The following is an 18,332-nucleotide window of genomic DNA, read 5'->3' on the forward strand; positions in this document are numbered from 1 at the left end:
GTCTAAGCAAGCCTCTCAGTTTGTTCACTGTCACATTTAGGGGCCAGCAGGGGGCGCTCACTGTAACAACAACTTGCAATGCAGACCGTTTCCTTGCATGACCCCATCACATAACACGGTTCACATACATAAACACGCTGCTGTGAGTCACACTCCTGTCTGAACAATCTTAATGAGCAACATTTATATATTTTTGCATCTGACCTCATTACCATTCCCAGCCAATCACAATCGAGAATGCCTGATACTGCTCTCTGGATGAGGATAAGGGGTTTAATAACATTACAGGATGATTCAGATGCGTGTCTTAATGCTATGGCACCTAATTAAAGAAGTAGATCAAACACAAAACTATAGGAATGATTAATGCAGTCTATTAAGCAGAATGTAGCAGAGTACAAAACAGGCCATATGTATTTGTCTTTGACAAGTCTATAAATCAATACCTCTCAAAGCCTTTTCATTGACAGTCAGACTGTTTCTCACAGTGATTTCATCGTCCTGCCAATCAAGTCTTTTTTTAAGTTGGCTGAGACCATTTCAGAGAGGTAGAAAATGAATTCCTAATTGACATTTTGCCTCCCCCATTTTTCCCAGGCTGAAGACCGAACCGAGGGAAAACTTCACTGTACAATAGCGAGTGGATTTGCCTTTCACACTGGTCAGTTGACCCATTGACACCCGATGAGTACAACGTTCTGAATTAGAAGAAAGGCAAGAGACTTAATCCAATTCCCACAGTGCTAGCTAGGCATGAGCGCGAGAACGGCAAACTTTTTGATCGGAAGCAGGCTTGTGCAACGTTCAAGGAAGAGGTCCGTCAAGTCTGTCAAGAACATGTCTGTCTCATGTTCACCCCACGTTCGGAAGAAGGAAATAAAAAGTTATGTTTGCTAAAAGAAAACAGCCTGTTTGAGGACCATTAGCATTTTTGTAAACGTGTCATTCTCCCTCAAATTTTCATCAGTGTAATGCAGGAAAATGTAATTGGGATTCCTGCAATGGAAAAAATAAATAAAATAATAAAAACTTTTATTGGGTTATTTTTAGCGTTGGATCAAAAAGGGACATACCCAACCTGTCAAGTCTTAATTTAACTTACACTGGGGAATTTTAACCCATTGTTGGATCAAATATAAAAATTTACCCCAACAGCTGCATTTATCTATTTTTATACCACATGGCTGTTGAATTCTTTATTCTGATTGGTTGAGAAATGTTCCATGGGTATGCATTATTTTTCGATAAACGCACACCTGACCTGTCAAATGCTTTAAAATATCCACCAGAGCAATGTCGTAGCCATTTTTGTGGTATAAGCGGAAACATTTTTGCAACTATTTTCGAATAATTCAACAGCCCGTCGTCAATACTTTACTGTGGGTTCACACCAGATGCGAGTTCAGCGATTTGCACGAGTAGATCACATACAAAGTCAATGCAAAGAAGCAATCTGCTGCATCCTCGCGTTGGGGCGATGCGAATGACGCAATATGGGTGGTGCGTTTGCCGCGAAAATGCGTTTGAGGCGAATAGCGCGTGTTTTCGCGGCAAACGCACCACCCTTATCGCGTCATTCGCATCGCCCCAACACGAGGATGCAGCAGATTGCTTCTTTGCATTGACTTTGTATGTGATCTACTCAACTCGAACTCATGACACGAAGTTAAATCCTGCGAGTAATCTAGAGCGAGTAACGCGATGCCCCGCGTTTGGTATGTACGGAGCATTAGATACCCAACGCTGGGTTGAGTGTATACATCAAGTATATATAGTTCAGATGCAAAAGCCTCCTAATGCCACCTCTGCCAAAAATGTTATGCTCTCGAAACGTACTATACGTTCATCAAATATGTTTTCGCATGAAATTCAGCTTTTTTAATCCATTAAGAGCCTGATAAAAAAATTTCACTTACAAGAATTCATGACAGATGCACTAAAGGGGGTCGCACTCAGGATGCACAGCTCAGCGTCGTTTTAAAAAACTCGAACACATTGCTTTCTATGAGTATACGCACACTGGTGCCAACAGGTGGCGCCTGTCCGCGCTGCCCAGCTACGACTCAGGAAGTTGCTCAAATCCCTGTCGCGCCACAGAGCACCACTAACATAGTTTAACATTAAATAACATCATATTTGTCCCAAATCATTAACGATTAACATTGGCTGCTAACGTATAATTTTGAAGTAGACGCTATCTGATGAAGCTTGCGCTATTTAATGTGCACTTCCAGTTTACGATACCTCCGAGTTGTCCTAGACGCGACTCGACGCGGCGCGACGTTGAGCTACGTGGCCGGTGTGTGACCCCCTTAAGTGGGTTTTGCATTTGAACTTTTCATATGCATCATGTTAGTATTTTTTGTTCATTTTTAATTTATACTGATTTAAATAATACAGTCACTGACAGCTTGGGGCCAATCATAATGTTTTGACACCCATTATGGACGTTTCCACACGCACACTGCTTAAAAGTCTAGCACAACTGAAATTAACATCCACATTTCTTCACCAAAGTTGTTTTAAACAGCTTACCATCTATTTGCCGAATTTTGACATCCTTAGAACACTAATTACAGTTCAGTTATGTTTGAAGTCACTTAATGAGATGTTGTTTGCTCATGAGCAACTTCGCGACCATCAGCGTTTGCCACAGATGTGAAAACAATAAAATACGGACCGTGGATATGAAGTCATATCCCGGCATTGTTCACAAATACAACACTGAGTTCGCCGCGCGCCACAGGTACGTACACAAGACAGAACGTCACTGCGTGTGTGAACAGCACATTTTTGTATTAACTGCTAAATTCATTCTGGTAACAGGGCTCCAGACTGCCACCAAATGGGGGCATTTTGCCAAATTTGAGAGTGCGCCACTGAATTTTACATCCAGTTGCACATGTGCGACCAGTAAATTTGACCTTTTTTTGTGATGTGGCACTGAATTTGAAAACAGCACATTGTACTTTCTGCATCTATCATTAAAGTATTTATTAGTAATACAGCGGAAATTAGTAGAAATGTGAATATTTGGTTAGCATGTTGATTTACATTGTGTGCCCCTAAATTTTCTGGTTGCACCCCTAAAATTTTCAGTTGGGGGCCACTGTGCTCCTACTAAAATAGTTAGTCTGGAGCCCTGGGTAAATTCATGGTAATTTACCGAAATTACTGTGTGAAAGAGGCTAATGTCACACAATGCAGACAAACAAGTTCGGTCCTAAAAACAACACTCCTTTGTTATGTAAAATATATAGATGTTTTTAAGTGCTTTTGCAATATAACTGTAAAATGACGCCTACATGATTTATTTGGCAAGGCAGTTTTTTTAATATAACGCACGTAGAGGAGATGTAAACATGAAAGTTATGCAAACGGCCTCAACAAATACATCTAATCTCTTTATCTCTAAACAAACAGGGGAATTCACCTGTTCTGGGTGAAGAGCAGGTTCTTTCTGATAAACACGAGTTCACACAGTCATATTGTGTAATTCTGTTCCTTTCATTGTGGCCATCGGGGAGGAACAAGCAGAACTGATAAGCAAGATAATATCCGAGTGAAAATATGAATCGAACATCTCTGGTATCTACGTAAAAAGCAAGATGGGTCAGTGGCAAAAATTCATTTTAATAACTCAAACCAAAATCAAATATCCACTCCAAGCAACCAGAAGAGACCACGTTTCTGTTTGAAGTCAAAGTGTTTTGTGATAATCCCGCATTCACAGCCAAGTCTCTTCTGTTTGTTAGTTTATTTTCCAAAGACTATCAAAGTATTCCCACAATGAGAGTCAATTTATTTGCATTGTAAATGACACAAAAGACTGCAATTTATTTAATGAAGATTTTCCTCAAAGGTCTCCACAAACATCTGTAGAATCTAATTTATTTACTAACTGCTTTGGTCTTTTGTGAATAGAAACAGAAGTCTATACAGAAGAGATACCTGCTGCTATGACTCTCACAGCTCGTAAAAGCTCACCGGCACAGATAATCCAACTCTTTTAGAAATGCACGTGAATATGTGCTTTTCAAAACAATGACCTACTTAGCAAAAAACCGTGGACACCCTGTGATGCAAGTTGCCTAATAACAGGCCGAGAGTACTTCATCTCTTTACATTGAAGTTATAATACAATAGGAATTAGTCACTGTGTGATGAAAGGGCATGCTGGGAAATCAGCAGCACCACTGAGACAATGAATCTTTAGCTGAGACGGTGAGGGTGAGGGGGGTGCGGTTGCCCATACAACCTGTTTAGATATAGCCGGGTCATGACAAAACAAAACTATTTCTGATATGGTCTTTACTGTTTTAATGAAGGGATTTTTAAATTCTTCAACCCACTAAAATTGAAACTTAAAATTGCTGCCAAATGGTGCCAAGTTACAAACAGGTTATTATAATGATACTGTTCTGGTGTCTCGTGGCTGCGAACAGGTGTTTTATTCAGTTTGTTCTTGAGAAAACTGATACACGTTTGTTTAATAGCACTAGTATCAATACAACGGTCTGATTACAAACCTAACAACAACTAATTTCAAAGTTAATATCACTAATACACATGTATTGTGCAATAATAATACTTTGTAACTTATAATACATGACTCTACTTCCTATATTAATATGTATGTGCTGTAGTTACTTTGTAACAATGGCAACTTGTGAATTTAAATAGAAATTGAGCTAAAACTGAATGTTTAAAGTCTGAACTGTTTAAATAGCTTTGGAGAATTATATATATGAAGAGTTTCGTTGCAAAACGAGATAAATCCATTTTTTTAAATTTTTTGTCAAAACATGTTTATTATTATGTTATCATGTTATTATTTTGTTTTATGGTGCTACTTAGCTGTATTTTTTAAGTTATGAAGGTTTAAATCAAAACAAACCAACTGCAGTTGCATTGAAATTAATTGGAATGCACAACCAAAAAACAAGATTTCTGAACAATAAAAAAAACGGTGGTTTTTCCTATTTTTAAACCATTTTTGCTTCGGTTTAGGGTCAGATTTGGTGTTTGCATTAGTATGTCACTTGAAGTACTGGTTTATACTATTTTTTTCTGATTTTTTTATTTTCTACATTTTAAAACATTGTCGCCTGGCTTTAGGGTTATGCTGCGTTTACACCAGCCGGATGAGGCATTTGGCGCGGCATGGAAGACGCGATTCCGCCTCATTTGCGCGTCTAGTTCGCGCGAATGATGCGAATTGAGCGCCTGGCTTTTTGTGCATTTTGCGTTTGATGCGAATTTGCGGCTGACGCCCGAGTTGAAAAATTATAATTTTGACGGAATTTCGCGTTAACCAATCAGGAGCCTGCTTGCTGCTGTGGCGGCAGCCCCACCCGGAGTCACTCATTCAACCTGAAGAAACGCTTGATATTGTCCGTAAGCAGTCACCTGGAGGTATACGACACAAGTTCTTATTTCTATAGACAGGAATAAAAAGGACCTCGCTTGGAAGAGTGTCAGTGAGGACATTGGGCAACCTGGTTAGTTGTAATACACATTTCACTTTTGAGTCACGTGACGTTTATCGACCCGCACCGTTTATTTTCCCCCTACACTGAAAAAATTGATTCATTGAATTTGTTTAAATGTAGCTTAAATAAATTGATTGCAACCACTTACCTTAAAAAATTGATTAAATTCAATGAATCATTTTTTTCAGTGTATAGTAAGGTTACAAAATACAAACCGGTAACTCGGTAACTCTCTCGATAAATGCACAATCAACATAAGTCATCTTGCAAACAGACAACCACATAGCACTTGCCCCTCCCACAAGATGCAAATTTTGCCTTTGAAATGTGTCAAATGCTTGCTTTTTTTAAATGCATTCAAGCGGCAAACTAGGCGCGGTACACACGATTTTGGACGCCTGAAACACGATTGGTGTAAACGCAGCATTAGAGTTGGGTTTGGGTTTTTTTCGATCATGAAAAAAACGCGGAAATTCGTGACAGTATCACGAAAAAGAATACAAAAATTAGGTGACTATAGGTACATAATTTCGTGTGACTGGGCTGTAAAAACAGCACAAACCTAAAAATATGTGACCCTGTGAAATCCAGGTTAAAGTCTCATAACCTAATTATGAGATTAGGAGCATCAATGTTTGATTTTTAATCATTGATTTCAATCTTTGACCTTACACAGTCAATATTAAAGATATCAAGGTTATACTTTCACAGAATGTTCTTTACATTATGTATGATTTTCAAAATGATCACACAAATGACATTAGCTTGGCTTTCACAGGCAGGGTCACAAATAATTAACCACATAATACAGAGCCTTTTAAATGCGTAAATACCTATATCTTTAACCTTCCAAAGGTAAACAATACCATTAAAGCATATCAGATACACGTGAACTCATTGTATGTGCTAAATATAGCCCCTTGCTTTCAGACTGATTTATGTGTGGTTATGACTCGGACACATGAGCTATACCTCAGATGACCCCTTGTGATTCACAAAGCAGTGAAGTGTGAGGCAGACGGGCCAATCTACCAAAGTAAGGAGCCAGTGCGTTAATAATTAACACAACAACAGATACATTGCTCTTGTTTAACCGCAGTTTATACAGATCGGTGTGTTCCCAGTGAGTAAATTCGGCTGTGCCATAAAACCCAGACACTTTCTGTGCATTTTTGGCACGGACACACACAAGCGTTTTGAGAAATTCGACGTCATAAGCTTGCTCGCACACGCACGAGACAGATGGACGAACGGTAGCGCCTTAGGCCGAAATGATTTGAAGGCAAATCGTTCTATTTCAGACCCAAATAAAACCCCTTTAATAACTTCTCTTCCTGTTCTGTGAAGGATGCGATAATGCTTTTCTCCATCGGGAGGGGTGGAGGGAAAAATAAAGAGACCGCTGTAATGTTGTGGCCTGCTTTCCATTCTGCCTGCCAGTACGAGGGGCCAGAGACGCTAGTGAGATTTTATTTTAGGATGCCCCTAAAGTAGGTCAAGCTCGCTAGTAGGTCTCGCCTATGACAGCACAGCGGCCGAGGGTAAACAACAGCACATGATGTTGTTTGTTTCTCTCTGTCCTGGCACCAAACGCCACCAGCGTCTCCCTTCAGCTGCTCTTTCATCTCCCCCATACACCCGACACTGTCCCAGTCCCTCGCAATCTTCTCTTCTATTTTTTCTCCAGAAAACCTCAAAGCATAAAGTCGTCCACCTCTGACATTCTCACACACGTTGACATTTGAAGACGATCTTCTTGCTTTCAATCTGAAGGTAGTGTTATGGCTGATTCAAATAGAAACATGATTTAGATCAACTGACCTGAATGGAGACAGGGACTGATGTGTTTTGTAACTTTATTGGTGGTTCTTAACTCTTGAAGTTTCTGATTCACCCAGCGTCTGATTCAGGAATGACTCTTATCAGACAATTCTTTTAAATGAACCATTAACTTTATGAATCAGTCGGAGCAATTGCTAAACGAATCTAACTGAACTTACTGCATTTTTTTTTTAAGTTGACAGCCAGCACCAGCATTTTTCATAATTTTTTCCCACTTTCATTAGTTCTCTTTTTATCACCACCTCTAAAATATGGGTAGGTTTCTTCAAAAGCACCAAATGTTGAGCAAAAACCTGAGATAATTCCATTTTTGTGAGGGACTTTTGATAGAGATCAGATGCAGAGCGATCCTCAAAACATTCGCGGACATACAGCTATTTGCCCTAGGGCAATACTTCCGAATTTTATAAGTTGCGAAATAATAGCGGTATTGCGGAAATACTCGTCATTGGCAGGGAAGCTTTTTTTCTTAATTGACGAGTTAACTCGCCAATGGCGGGAAAAGAGTTAATTCGTTTTTTATTCACTCCCGGATTGTACTTATTGTTTATTATGTGGTTAAGCATCAAAGAAAAACAATGAGTTTTGCTGTTGGTGGTTTTAATGAAAATTAGAGATGCACCGATACTAAATTTTTCCACCGATTATTTAGACTGATATCTGCCCATACTGATGCCGATATCCATAGTTTGGTGGTTATATTAACTTGCATGATTAAATTTTCATGTGTATATTATATTAATATTATATTATTCATATAATTACCATTAATATTGCATGTTAAACTAGTGATGTTTCTTTACATTTGCATTTTCCTGTTCTTTATTTGATTGACAGGATATATCAGCCGAAAAAAATATTTTACCCTATTGGCCAATTTATCGATGTATCTCTGATAAAAAATAATGAATAGAACATGTTAAAATTATTTTGCTGAGTATTTATTAGAATTATTGGATTGCATTAGTGCTGCATAAAAAGCCTGTATAGACTTCCATTTTTGCAAGAATTTATTACATAATTTATTAAGATCTGAAACTATCTCATCATTTAGCAACAGACTGCTGAGAGTAGTAAATGCAATAAAAAAGCCTATTTTATTTAACAACTGTAATTCCTCTACCCAAAGCACTAGAAGAATCCAGAGTCAGAAATTGGAATCTGAAATCTCCAATTCCTTAAGATTCCCATCCACAACCGCATTCCCATTCATTCACCGTTTAAATCCCCACAAGGGAACGCACTTTTGACTTTGTGGCATTTTCTACAGAAATATGAAATTCTTGACTGGAAAGACTAGACAAAGTATGAAAGCGGTGACAGGATTTCAATGCACTCTGCATGAGTGATGGCCGAAACCCAGCGGCACTGAGGTTTCTCAAAATGGGCAGGCGATGTTCTCCCCTCCTTTCGACTAAATGTGCTGCCAAACTGAAATGGAGAAGGGGATGTTTACAAGTTTGGGAGAGAAGGTATAAAATTCTGGGCATCGTTAACACCAGGCCAATGTCGACATGCATTAAGTATTTATACAGTGTGTGCCACAGAGAGTTACAGTTACATGCCAGCGTTTTGGAGAGGGTTATCGTCTTTCATCCCGCGGTACACAGGCGACAGATATTGCACCCTCGCTGTAGTAGTGTTGTACACTACTGTAAAAATATTACAAACATTTGAGTAAGTTTTGACTTTGAGTCCAAAGAAATTCATTGGGTTTATGAGGTAGCTGCCATGGAAACGTTTAGCACCTTAAATGCATGAAGATGACAAAAGTATGGCACCTTGTTTTAATTAGGACTCAACCTTTATATAGACTCAACATGTGGATCATTAGCCCCATGAAACATTTTTATACCAAGAGAGAGAGAATTAATTAGTGCAGTCTGCAATACCTGTGACAGACGGCCGTCTCTTTAGACTGAATGACAAACCAATAAGTGAATTACAGGTATAAATTATGATATATAGGACATAGTAGGAATAAATGTATTTGCTATTGGACACAATTGACTTGTAAAGTTATGTTATTGATCATGTTAGTGAAGAGATCATAGGAAAGATTGTGTTTGTAGTACCAAGCTGAACTCATTTCACCCACATAAGGCCCATGGCTCATTGTGTCATGCACGTACCGCTTATTATAGCTACTACAGCTTTTGTCTTCACCTCAGGGCTGTCAACTGATTAAAAATGTATAATCTAAATAATTACATGATGTGTTAAATATTAATTGCAATTCATTACATATATCAATATCAAGGAAGATTAAAAGTCATTACTTTATTGATCAAACGAGTAAAGCATTGATTAAACTGTGAAGCTGTACACTGTTAAATATTTCCCTGTTAAATAACAGGAAATTACTGGCAGCAGGGTTACCATTATTTTCCTGTTATTTTAACAGTTAATTCATGTTAATGTTTTTTTACAGTGCACTCCCCGTAATTTTTTTAACAGTTAATTCATGTTAATGTTTTTTTACAGTGCACTCCCCATAATGTTTTTTAACAGTTAATTCATGTTAATGTTCTTTTACAGTGCACTCCCCGTAATGTTTTTTAACAGGAAACAACTGGCAGCAGTGTTACCATTATTTTCCTGTTAAATCACCATTTATTTTGTTTCCATCAAATATTGTTGATTATTTTTATCATAGTAACGTGTACCACTGAGTGTTATAGACATTTTCTTGCTTGAGTTAATACAAGAATAGGCATAATCCATCAGATAACACTTAAGTAAAAGAAAACTAATAGTCCGTGTTGAAATTTACTATTTTATTGTAATACAAACACTGAAAGGTAAATACTTACAAATGAAGGCACACATGAATCAGACAAATCACAGAAATATATTGTATATCATGTTCATTGCTGACATCAGTGGTCGCTGGATGGAAAATAACAACTGCGTCTGTCTTAAACTATCAGAGACACTTGCGTTTGGCTTTGCACTGTGTCAGTGCAAGATAGGGCCCTAAACCTCGATTTTTAATGTTCCATGAATTGCTAAGATTCAAATAAAAAGACTCAAACCAAGGATATACACTCTTGACTCCTGGTCACATAAAAATGTTACACATAGGCTCAGATTAATCACAATCAAATCTCATTTCCTCATGTTCATAGCTTAAAAAGTAGCAAATTCATTTTACACCCAAATACATTGTTCATTATAAAAATTTCTGACCCTCAAAACATAGTGTTACCTAAACCACTAAAATTTAACATGTATGAATACATTCAAACTGATACTTAACTCATCATCAATAAGGAACAATAAACAAAATAAACAAATAAAAAAACAGTGTCACTGCTTAGACCACTAACCATTTTCTCAAAGCACACAATGAGGATCATTTGCGAAGTCTTGGGTCTGTATATGAGAGAGAGAGAGAGAGAGAGAGAGAAAGAGAGAGAGAGAGAGAGAGAGAGAGAGAGAGAGAGAGAGAGAGAGAGATATGAGTTCCATAATTTTACATTTTTAATCCAAAATTATGGCTTGACCTAACAAAAGCTTCTTACTCTTATTCACAATTTTCAAATGAAATCCCACTGAAAGTCCATGAGCTTGCTCCCCCTTTGCAGCATTTGTCCCTTTTTCTGGGTTTATACCCTCAAAGTGTCTGAAAAATTATACACTTGTTAAAAATTGAGTAATTCACACAGACTAACAGCACAACAAAGACAACAAATGTACATGAACTATCCTCAACATGCACTAACTGATTTTCAAAATCAAAGTTAATTGCTAAGTCCCATCACCAGATCTGTTAAAACCATGCTTGAGCCACAGCTAGGCCAGAAAAAATGTAGGTGTTAGCAGACAAAATCTTACCTCTGGATGAATTCAAGCGTGCAGGCTGCCTGCTCTTGGTTAAAGATGTGAAAACAGAAAAAAAGACGCAAGCCCTGTCACAAAGGTGGACTGGATCCCTTCGCAAATTTGGCCCTCAAGGCTGAGCATCCAGCGCTGGAAGCGGCTTCTCGTTTCTCCTGAAACAGATTTTTTTTAACTGTGAAATTTCTGTTTTAGTTTTCATTTTGAATACAGTTTAGTTTGATACCATTGAATTCACTACATACAACACTAAAGACAACTGTCATATCTACAACCAACTTACCAAGAAGTATCAGACGAGGAGTTGCAGGTATAGAGAGTGAACTCTCAAGGTCAGCTGCAATGGCATATCCCTACATAGAACAAATTAAACACAATATTAATGACATAAGACTACCACTGAGTGAGTGAGACAGACAGACAGAATGAGAAATAGATAGATAGATAGATAGACAGACAGACAGACAGACAGACAGACAGACAGACAGACAGACAGACAGACAGACAGACAGACAGAATGAGAGATGGGGAAACAGGATTAAAGGTGCAGTGTGTTAATTTTAGTGGCATCTAGTGGTGAGGTTGTGAATTGCAACCAACGGCTCAGTCAACTGCTCACCTCTTGCTTTTGTTACACACAGAAAAGCTACTGTAGCCGCTACCGGACAAACATGCCATTGTCGGAGACAACTTAGTAAAAAAGTTTGTCTGTAAGGACTTCTGTAGAAACATGGCTGCACAAAATGGCGGCTTCCATGTAAGGGGACCCTCTGTGTATGTAGATAAAACGTCTCATTCTAAGGCAATAAACACATAACGGTTCATTATGAAAAGTCTTTATACACCACTGATAATATAGTTCTGTATATTATTTTGCATTTCTGTCAAGAGATCCTTCTAAAAATTACACACTGCACCTTTAAGCAAGTAAGAAACCATTCAAATTTCCTCCTGGTTCTGAGATATAAATCCTTGGATATCTTGAACAGCAGTGTGACCAGCATCTGTAATAAAAATAAATAAAGAAATAAACAAATGTAAACACTGATCTACAACTCAATGATTATTAAAACAGCAAAAAATAAATAAATAAATAAAAATAGGATGCACTATGCCAATGCAATAAAAAGTGAATATCTGTTAACATAGCTAGATACTGCACTAGCCCGATCAGTAGCCTACTGTTTTTGCTGGATTTACCTCATTGATAGCATAAAACATATATATAAAATAGTCACAACAGCATGTCTGGTAGCCCAAACAGCTATAATTCATCAAAGACAAGCAACTGTCATGAATTCATTAAATAGAGTTTTAGACCAACTAAGTTATCTCTAGCATAAGAAACAGCTATCAGTAAATAAATTTATAGCCGTTTGATTTTCAGGATGAATCTGCTTTAACCAGATGTGCACATGGCAATAATGCCACACAAACCAGACACGGGAATGCTAAACGTTATAGTTGTTTATAGATTTGGATCGTACTATACATAAATGGACATTAAAAAAGTCTAAAATTAATGGACAAACTATCGAAATGTTGCTAGCTTGAATCACCTTGCCTTATTAACTAGCTAAGTTACTTCATTTCGAATGGTGTAAGTCCCCGTAAGTCCGTTGCGTTTAGTATACATGATCAACATCACTGATAGATGACTAAAACTATGCATGACTTTCAAGAAACTCTTTAAACTCACCTGATTTTTGTGATTTTGGTCAATGACCGCGATCTTCCGACATGGTTCTCCGTGTTCGTTGCTGGTTAAAATGCCGCCTTCTACGCTAACGTTACTTCACAGAATGCAAAAAAAAAATACAGTATGAACATGTTATTTCAAATAGTGCCGCCAAATAAAGTGGCGCCTGCCGTGCTGCGTGTCATACGGATATTTACACCGGTTTCAAAAAGAACAGGAGACACACACAGATTCGGAGCGCAGTTACTCAATAAATGTCGTCTCCAGTAAAATCCGGAGTGTTTTAATACGGTAAAAAAAGACTATTATACCCACGATAACAAAGACATTCGCGTATGAACAGAAAACATTGAGGTGTTAAATAACAAAAATAAGACGTTATTTAACAATGAGGTGTTAAATAACAAAAATGGGGTGTTATTTAACAATGAAGTGTTAAATAACAAAAATGAGATGTTATTTTACATATATCTCCTAAAATTAACAGTAAGGCGCAGTTATTAAAAATAACAGGTAAATCATGTTGAAATTTGGCCGTAAATTAACAGAAACATTTTACAGTGTATTGTTGGGTAGTTTTTAATCAAATGTTGGGTAACTATTGGTGAGAACACATGTTGGGTTTTACATAAACCTATGTTGGGTTGCTTCAAAGCAAATGCTGCACTGTATAAAGTAAAATGATGGATCAACCCCACTAGCTTAATAACTTAAAGCATTATTCCACTTTTTTTTTTTTAAATCTAGATAATTTACTCACCCCCATGTCATCCAAAATGTTTTTGTCTTTCTTTCTTCAGTCGAGAAAAATTAAGTTTTTTGAGGAAAACATTCCAGGATTTTTCTCATTTTAATAGACTTCAAATGTCTCTAAACAATCCCAAACGAGGCATAAGGGTCTTATCTAGCAAAGTGATTACCATTTTTGGCAAAAAATAAAATAAAAAATATGTACTTTTATACCACAACTTCTCGTCTTGCGGCAGCGCGACCTCACGTAACGCATTATGACGCTGAAAGGTCACGGGTTACATATGTGAAACGCACATTTGTGGACCGTTTAAAAAAATTAACTAACCCTTGTTAACACTGGGGCGGTAGTTTCACATTTGTCATCATGACGCATTACGTGAGATCACGCTGGCCCGTCACATGGATAGTGCAAGACGAGAAGTTGTGGTTTAAAAGTGCATATTTTTTATTTTTCTTGCTGAAAATGACAATCGTTTCGCTAGATCCTTATGGGATCATTTAGAGCCCTTTGAAGCTGCGTTGAAACAGTAATTTTAAACTGCATTTAAACTGTAACGTGTTAGGGTCCAATAAAGTCTATTAAATTTAGAAAAATCCTGGAATGTTTTTCTTAAAAATGTAATTTCTTCTCGACTGAACAAAGAAAGACATCAACATTTTAGAAGACATTTTTTAAAGAAAGTGGAGTAATTCTTTAAGTTATTTCAACTTCACTTAAACATAAGTTGAAACAACTAAATCTTTTTAGGTGTTACCAATTGAAGTATTTTTTTATTTGATCCAACTTTGACTTTTTACAGTGTGGGTTGTTTCAACTAAGTGTTGGGTAATAACAACCCGGCATAGGTTTATATATAACCCAACATATTTTCTGTGCAAATTTACCCAAAATTGGGTTAAAAACAACCCAGCAGTTTTTAGAGTACACTTGCACTCTCAACCTGCACAAAAATGCTGGGTTGTTTTAACCCAACCACCAAGCAATAGCCATTATTTCAGCATATCCGATATAGTCCGGCTACTGTATGAGTAACCTACTTCTAGGTAAAAAAAATGGATTTGGTTACATGTAGTTTTTGCTAAAATAACTTGTGGGATATCCTATCATGTAAGTGATGACAAGGGGCTTGGTTTTATTTATTTAATTCATTTTTGGGTCACGATAAGACGACTATTAACTTTCCTTGACAACCCAAATGTTGCCTTGTTTTAGCCTAGACATCTGGGCTTTGTTTGGGCTGCTATTACTGTGGGTGTATTTTAAATGCAAAATTGATTGCTGGCAATGGTTAGGTCAAATATGGACACACAAGCTTGAATTTTCTTATGCTGCGTTTACACCAGCCACGGTAGAGGCGTCAAGTTCAAGTGATTTCAATGTTAAGTCAATGTGAAGCAGGATTATTTAGCATTTAGCGTGGCGCAAATTGAGCGTCTGGCGCGGTACGCATAAATCGTGTTTTTTGTGCATTTGCGTTTGACGCGGATTTGCAGCTGACGCCCGAGTTGAAAATTTTGAACTTTGGGGGATTTTCACACCGTGTTAACCAATCAGGAGTCTGCTTGCTGCTGTGACGGCAGCCCCGCCCGGAGTCACTCATTCAACATGAAGGAACGCTTGATATTGTCCGTGAGCAGTCACCCAGAGCTATACGACACAAGTTCTTATTTCTACAGAGACAGCAATAAAAAGGACATCGCTTGAAAGAGTGTCAGTGAGGACATTGGGCAACCTGGTAAGTTGTAAATACACATTTCACTTTTGAGTCATGTGATGTTTATCGACCTGCGGCATTCCCGCCGTTTTTTAAACTATTTTCCCCCTATAGTAAGGTGACCAAATACAAACTAGTAACTCTCTTAATAAATGCAGAATCAACATCAGCCATCTTGCAATCAGACAACCGCATAGCACCTCTGACGCGTGAATGCATTCAAACTGTTCAAGCAGCAAACTAGGAGCGGTAGAAGCGCCTCAAATGCGGCTGGTGTAAATGCAGCATAATTGTAGGAAACTTCTTTATTACAGAATTTACATAAAGGTTGGGGTCATGATTAACAATGTAAACCATTTTTTCCGCAATACAATTACACACCATTCAACGTCTCTGTGACTCACGTTAACCCCCGCAAAAACAAGTTTACACACATCATCCCCGCACCATGCCAACCTGTATCCGAGCACACTATTCACCTGACCTTCAAAATGATTATTAAAAAGTCTAAAAGCAAAAGCGTACAGTCATCAGATGTCAGTTAATGTGAATATTTGACAGCAGGGTAGCAGCTGAGAGCTGTTGGCGTTAATGAGCGCGCCAAAGCGCTGATGACTCACAGGTCTGGGTAACTCTGTACAGTCGCTCGAACAAATGTAGCACAATAGCGTGCCATGTTTAGACAAAGTGATGAAGATTGTTGAAACATGGCACGGCCGCTGTGCCACAGCGCTTTATTGGCCTGCCCTGCAATAAGCACATGTTACAGGCTGAAATTTTAGAGGCCAGTGAACCTTCCCTTCTAAATAATGGAAGAGCATCTGAATGGAGTTTTGATAGGGTGATAAACATGATTACTTTGCTGATAAACAGAACGTGAAGGTTGCATTTACACTTCAGTGCAGTTTAATGGGGATCTTAGAGAAATGGATGGAGCTGAGATGAGTTTCCTACCTGTGTGTGTTTGCCGATGGGCTTCCAGGGCATCTTCCTTGGAAAACTGAGCTCCGCATTGATCACATACTAGTGCTTTTGGTCCAGCTGGAAAACAGGGACAACACATTTCATTACGATTGTAATGTGTGTACATCACTGAATACAGTACTTTATAAATATAGCATGCATGATTAAGTTGTATAGCCCTACTCAAGCTGGCATGGACTCCAGAAGTCCTAGTGATCCATGTCATAAAATCACCCTGTTACAATGTGCTTCGTTGAGTCTATTCATTTTATTTATTACATTTCTATAATTGTTATATATTGTTTCTATGTTGCAAATGAGTAAAAATCCACAAATATTCTGTTCATTTCTTGTGAAACAGTGTCAAATCAACATTTCACGTAACTTTAACTTAACAAATAAGGTTAAAAAAATTCTTTGTTTTTATAAGTTATGTCAAGTTAACACAAGTCAAAACTTAAAATAGTAGGTTGAATTGATTTGCAAACCCTTAAAATTTTTTAGGGGAAATTGTATATGATAGTAAACATCATTCATTTCCCCCCAAATTTCAACAGAGTAACTGTCCCTGAAGAGAATCAAGGAGCTGTTCTTATCTATGAGAGCTGCCAGCTTTCTCTTGTCTTGTCTTGATAAAAGCCCATAAACCATAAGCTGAGGCAAAACATCTCCTGAAGGATATTAAAGCGCTTTGAATCTTCAGTCTGATTTTGTCATATATGAAGTATTTTCTTACAAAGAAAACACTAGACATGTTTATTGTGTATTCATATAGGTAACAGTAATAAATAATAATCATGCTATAATAAAATAATGATAAGGGTCTCGATAAGGAAGGTCTAGTGCTTTATGTCCCCTTGTTACAGATAACACATCATTTGTCAGCTCTAACCGTGGGTTCACACCAGCCACGTCTGAGGCGTCAAAATCGCATATACCGCGTCTAGTTTTTTGATTTTACTCGCTTCATTCGCACGTAAAAACATGAAATTCTAGACATCGAGACTTTCACAAGGAAATTCGCGTCATGGGAGGGGCTTTTGCGACTACGCTTGCTTTCTGTAATAACGTCACCACTAAAGCAAGCTTCTGATTGGTCAACGCGATGCGTTTTTCTGCCAAAGTTCAAATTTTTCAACTTGCGCGTTTGCCACAGCAACGCTCAATTCGCGCGAACTAGACGCACGAATGACGCGGAATCGCGTCTACCGCGCCGCGAGACTTCCAGACACGCGTCAACGCGTCTTCACATTGACTTAATATTGAAATCACTCATGCCTGACGCCTCTACCGCGGCTGGTCTGAACGCAGCATAAGGGTGGTCTCTTCGGATTAATCTTTAACATCCTGTCAAATATGTTTTTCCCCTGAATTCAAAATTATATTTTTTGCACAAGTATTTTACATAAAGAAAATATAAAGAGTTTCGTTGCAAAACGAGATAAATCCATTTTTTACATTTTTGTCAAAACATGTTTATTATTATGTTATCATGTTATTATTTTGTTTTATGGTGCTACTTAGCTGTATTTTTTAAGTTATGAAGGTTTAAATCAAAACAAACCAACTGCAGTTAAATTGAAATTAATTGGAATGCACAACCAAAAAACGAGATTTCTGAACAATTAAAAAAACGGTGGTTATCTCGTTTTGCAACGAAACTCTTCATATGCATTTTTAGGACCATTAAGATTTGCATTGAGACATTATTTGATGGCACATAAGCGCATTTCCTCTCCAATTCCTACTGTAAAGTGTCTGAATGTTTTACTATAGAGTATGTGTGTAAATGTTATTTTTGTGATTCTTATTAAATTCTTATTATTGTAATACAGTACCAAGTGAAACCAAGACATCGCTACCAAGATGGTTCAATTTATACCAATATGTTATATTTTTCACATTACGGTAATTAGATTGTCTTTGCGTTATGTTGAGAAAGTTATGCGGAAGGGTTACTTGATGATCATAAAAACTAATAATGCAAAAAAAAAAAAACAAGATAACCAATAGGTAATATTGTTTTTC

At 37.6% G+C, this 18,332-nt stretch overlaps 1 protein-coding gene and 1 long non-coding RNA gene across 5 annotated transcripts in view; both read right to left on the reverse strand.

Moving 5' to 3' along the window:
* The window catches only part of zbtb16b (zinc finger and BTB domain containing 16b), a 72,484-nt gene that overhangs the window by 21,638 nt on the left and 32,514 nt on the right, over window positions 1–18,332 (reverse strand). The window contains exon 4 of the mRNA XM_055196267.2: window positions 16,296–16,382. Within this exon, the coding sequence (XP_055052242.1) occupies window positions 16,296–16,382 (87 nt within the window). The remainder of the gene's footprint in view (window positions 1–16,295; window positions 16,383–18,332) is intronic.
* LOC129423244 (uncharacterized) lies at window positions 8,208–16,287 on the reverse strand. Of its 4 annotated transcripts, XR_012367656.1 has the most exons (7): window positions 12,874–16,287; window positions 12,092–12,178; window positions 11,794–11,971; window positions 11,458–11,527; window positions 11,172–11,329; window positions 10,869–10,959; window positions 8,208–10,709 (listed from the first exon to the last, which is right to left on the reverse strand). It is a non-coding gene; the product is annotated as an uncharacterized lncRNA (long non-coding RNA). The 4 variants fall into 4 exon arrangements; XR_012367654.1 differs by having other exon boundaries at window positions 12,092–16,287; XR_012367655.1 differs by having other exon boundaries at window positions 10,859–10,959; window positions 12,092–16,287.

This window comes from Misgurnus anguillicaudatus, chromosome 24 (assembly GCF_027580225.2).
Source record: "Misgurnus anguillicaudatus chromosome 24, ASM2758022v2, whole genome shotgun sequence".
NCBI lineage: Eukaryota > Metazoa > Chordata > Actinopteri > Cypriniformes > Cobitidae > Misgurnus > Misgurnus anguillicaudatus.